The sequence below is a fragment of the Echinococcus granulosus genome, assembly GCF_000524195.1.
Source record: "Echinococcus granulosus chromosome Unknown EG_S00042, whole genome shotgun sequence".
Lineage (NCBI taxonomy): Eukaryota > Metazoa > Platyhelminthes > Cestoda > Cyclophyllidea > Taeniidae > Echinococcus > Echinococcus granulosus.
Genome location: NW_020170422.1, coordinates 451660 through 455937, shown reverse-complemented (window position 1 = coordinate 455937; position 4278 = coordinate 451660). Strand labels below are relative to the sequence as shown.

Below are 4278 nucleotides of genomic sequence, written 5' to 3'. Positions count from 1 at the left end.
AGTTAAGAGGGAGTACTTATACAGCATGTAATCCAAAAGCCGCACTCTCCGAATGATGTGAAAGAAGCAGAATAGTGAGAACGTTTTGCGATTGGTGATGTTTACTCTTCCATTTACTGAAAATGAGCGCCAATGATAAATTTCAGAGGTCCAGTTCCCGTCTTCTTATTGTAGTACCCCTAGACTCTCCTGAAGACAAACGAAGACACAGTTCTCGGGCAAAGTAGGGCTTAGGTCTGCTGGCATGGCCCAGAGGCTTGGCTGCCTGGAAAAGTACCGTGGCGGAGCATTCTTACTCGCCCCTTACCAAAACCGGGAGTTAAACAAACACTTGACCTATTACACTATCCGTAGTTTACAAAACAGCCCAAATCTTTGAATTTAATCCATATATGCTATCAGGGTAGGTTGGAATGTAATGTTTTGCACGTCATGATTAATAATACGTAGTTCGCCTGATGTCATAGGCATCAAAATCTTTTCAACAAGGTAATGCTAAAAATAAAATTAAAGTTGTGTAATTAGTATTTGCAGTTCAATACGCCTTTATTATTTTGGGCTTAATTTTTCTACAATGTAGAGATAGTGCCAGTCGTCTTCCGAATAGAAAAAGGCAAATACAATCACTCATATACTTTCGCAATTTCCGAAAGTTACCTCAAGCTCGATTCAAAAAATTTAGTGTTGTACTTAGTTTTAGAAGCGTTTTAACGCAAATGCCTGGACAATTCACCTCCCACTACCATAAATCACGTAATTTTATTACATTATTTCATTTCAAAATTTTCCAGGTAAGCACTAAAGTAAGTAAAAAAAGGAAGCCAAAATCTAGACGGTATAATAAATAGCGTTTTGTTTGACGAAATAACGTAGTTACATTATTGATTTCAAAAGTCCCCGTGCGATTTGAACACCCTTGACACTGCAATGTAATTACAAGTAATCATAAGCTGACGTATCATTCTACTTTGCATCCAACTGGTCATAATCACCAAAAAATCCATTTTACTTTGTAATTTACTAGATTTTAGAAACCCTGAATTTCCTTACTTTATTAACGTAAACAAATACTGAAAAGTCCACTTTGGCCGGATTTTAGAAAAAGCTATTTGTCATTATTGTGAGCGACAACAAAGTTTTGAGTTCCATGTTATGAGCTTGCAGATGCGCCATGTCTGTACCACGCAATCACCAAAAAAAAGAAAACTGTGGTAGCTTTTGCAAGTAAAACCTTCTATAAATCAGTGTTGCAATTGCGTTTCTGTGAGGATATAAGAGAGTCCTCAATGACGCAAAATGAATGCATTGTTATTTTTGTGCAATTATGAATGGTTGAATCTCCAAAATGAGGTATATTAACGGCAGAAAATTGTATAGAACACTCGTACCACTCCATTACGAAATCTGACGTATTTGGGCGTTATTACCGTCTACTTATAAATATTTAAGTAGGTATTTGCCCACCACATCTTCTGTGACTAGAATGTCGTTGACACGGGGTTTAACATATTCAAAATCAGGGCCTTAAGAAAAATTGATCTCCACGGTTTTGAAGTTTCACCGCCATGGGTAAGTCTATAACCTTCTAAGTAAGCAAAATAAGCGGTTTCGCTATCCAAGTTATAGCTGTACCTTACAGCCCGCACTTCGTGCGTATCCAACACAGGTAAAATAGATTAACAATAAATAAAACAAAAATTTTCTTCAAAGTGTAAGACCGTGAAGGATGCATCTCTTAGACCATCAAATACACATTATTTACTTAATTTAATTACGTGCTCTGTCTTCTTCCGGTATTTCTTTAACGCATTCAAAACTGGTATTTCCTTTTAAGAGCTACAGATTGGTATAATGTTTTAAGATGCATTTGTCAAACTATTTGCATAAAATGGTAGAAATTCTAAATACACACCTTTTAAAACATTGCTGCTTTATGTGGCTACTTCCACTACCGAATCGATCTATTCAAATGGCCTTCCAAATCTAAACAAATTGCAATCATCTTTGCAGAAGGAAAGCCACTTTTTATACTTTTCGGTTAAAACCATCAAATCTGCTTGCAATACACTATTCAGTTAAAGAATAGATATCACGAAATGTTCGGGATCATATATCGCCTGTTTGCCATAGCTGACTTTGGAAAGAAAATCGTGAATTGACATATAAGTGAGCCTATCATGAATTCAAAAGAGGTTTAGTAAGTAGGTAGTAGGAGATAGGTGAATTATTTATCTTACTTCGTGCAAATGAAGGTAACCACACTTTGGGAAATAAATATTCTACTTAAGAAATCTGAATTTTACCTAGAGCTGCCGATGAGCCTCAAATTGACGTGGAGGCAATCAAAGAGACTTTGTATTTTAATGCTACTAGCCTAATTTAATACATCTAGCAGCATGGGGAATACACAAGTACATAGCAGTCGAGCATGCGGGACCCTCATACACTACTCACCGCTTCTGCAAATGTGCTCTACAGTCGCCACTTAGGTCAATCTGCTTGCACTGGGTGTATGCGTGTGTGTGCGAGGGTGTGTTTCGATATGTCGAATGCCCTAAATTTTTGTGTGTATTTTGTTACCGATATGCTGGCTTCAAATTTTATCAAACTAAGATTAAATAAGAACTATAAATGTGCTAATGTTACACTTTTCCGCTGTGACTTGGTCTCTGGGAATAGTTGCTGCCTCTATCACCTAGCATTCAGTCGGCGAAGCTCAGTATCATGCCCTTTTGGACTGGCTGAAATTATATTTGAAAATCTTAAATGCTTGGCTGTTCGAAAGGGAACGTTTTATCATTTTTACTCTGCGGTGCTGTGCGTAGCGACAAGTGGGTTGCGCTAGTTCTCGTTGAGGACCAGTTCAAACGTCGTCAATTAACAGTGGTAGTATCTGCAAACATGTAAACAGCGCATCAAGCTTGAAATCGCTGATGCCAGAATACACTGGTTAATTATCTTATAGTACAATGGTTGGGTGCTAAACTGATCAGTGGTGAGACATTTTAATGGCATAAATGCTTTAGAGACGGCCCCGCCTCTGTCAGTGAAGATCCGGGTTGAGGTTGTCCTCAACCCACTCCTGTGTGCTGGATGCATAACCTGGCATGAAACTACACAAAAGATAAGTCCTTATGTGAAAAAAATAAGCAAAATCGTTAAAAAACACTTAAATTTTTTAAAGCGTGCTAGAGCTGAATCCCGAGACCGATTTCAGCAAGCGCTCATGCTATTCGCAGCCGCAATGCTAATGTAACAGGCATAAGAACTTCCACTTCTCTTTTAACTATCGGTCCTCATTTCAAGCAATTTCCATTAATTCGAGTCCCTGGAAGCGCATTTTAGAGATCGGCACCTCAGTAACAATGGATAAGCAGGCTGTCACTGAACTGCATCAGCTGCACTGACAAAACTTCCCACGTTGTACGTGAACGCTGGGATAAGTGAGGAAATGCGTTGGCAGGCTGTAAAAAATAAATACATTTATTTGTTTTGCAAAATGTGCTATTTTAACTGCTGAATTAGCATTAATAGGATTTCAAACTATTATTGTAGTAATAGGTGGCAGTATCCGATCTTCTGAACCATGATGCAAATATAATATCTCAATTTCTCGTTTAACTTCCCTTTCTTGGGAATGGGTCACTTGGGCATTCTGCCATTGTACCTTTCCAGGCGGCCTGGTCTTTGGGCGGTGCTAGTGGCCTCTAAGCCCTTCTGTGGATGGAATTCGCATATTCTGCTCCGGTATGACTTCCTCGCTCGTCTTCAGGGAAGTCTCAGGGAGCTAAATTTGTGGCAGCGGATTGCAAACCCTGTCTTAAAGAGCAAAGATTAAGATTTCTAATGCTGAACGATAATTTTTAGCGTTAAAAAACGAAGGCACATGTTGCAGCCGAGAGAATATGTGACAACTCCTAACAAAAGGGTTGCGAATGACATCTACCTCCGGTAACTACTTAATTCCGCCGTCTGCAGGAAACCTAGCCATGAACTGCCTGGATAAACTTGTTACGGATCTGTCAACGATACCTATGTGAAAATGTCAATTATGTGAATATGTGATACTCTCTACTGCTACACTTTACTAGCTGAGTAGAACCCAAATAGATAGAGCTGCGCAGTACCGAAGTGCGAGTAAATTGGCAACGAGGAACAGACGCTAAACTACTCCCATGGAGTAATATTTAACCCCTTTCTTCGTTATGTGACTCTCCTATTAGGCCAGTATTTCCATAACTATCGACTAACATGCTCGATGGCCAGCACATTCGCCCT

At 39.1% G+C, this 4278-nt stretch overlaps 1 protein-coding gene across 1 annotated transcript; it reads left to right on the top strand. All coding sequences in view use genetic code 11, as the record gives it.

The window, feature by feature from the left end:
• Positions 1 to 2428: 2428 nt before the first annotated feature.
• On the top strand, positions 2429 to 3711 carry EGR_05596 (hypothetical protein; the record flags this gene model as incomplete). The annotated part of the gene is made up of 2 exons (XM_024494845.1): positions 2429 to 2530; positions 3676 to 3711. 2 exons carry the CDS (start codon positions 2429 to 2431, stop codon positions 3709 to 3711), a joined length of 138 nt encoding a protein of 45 aa, XP_024350765.1.
• Positions 3712 to 4278: the final 567 nt, after the last annotated feature.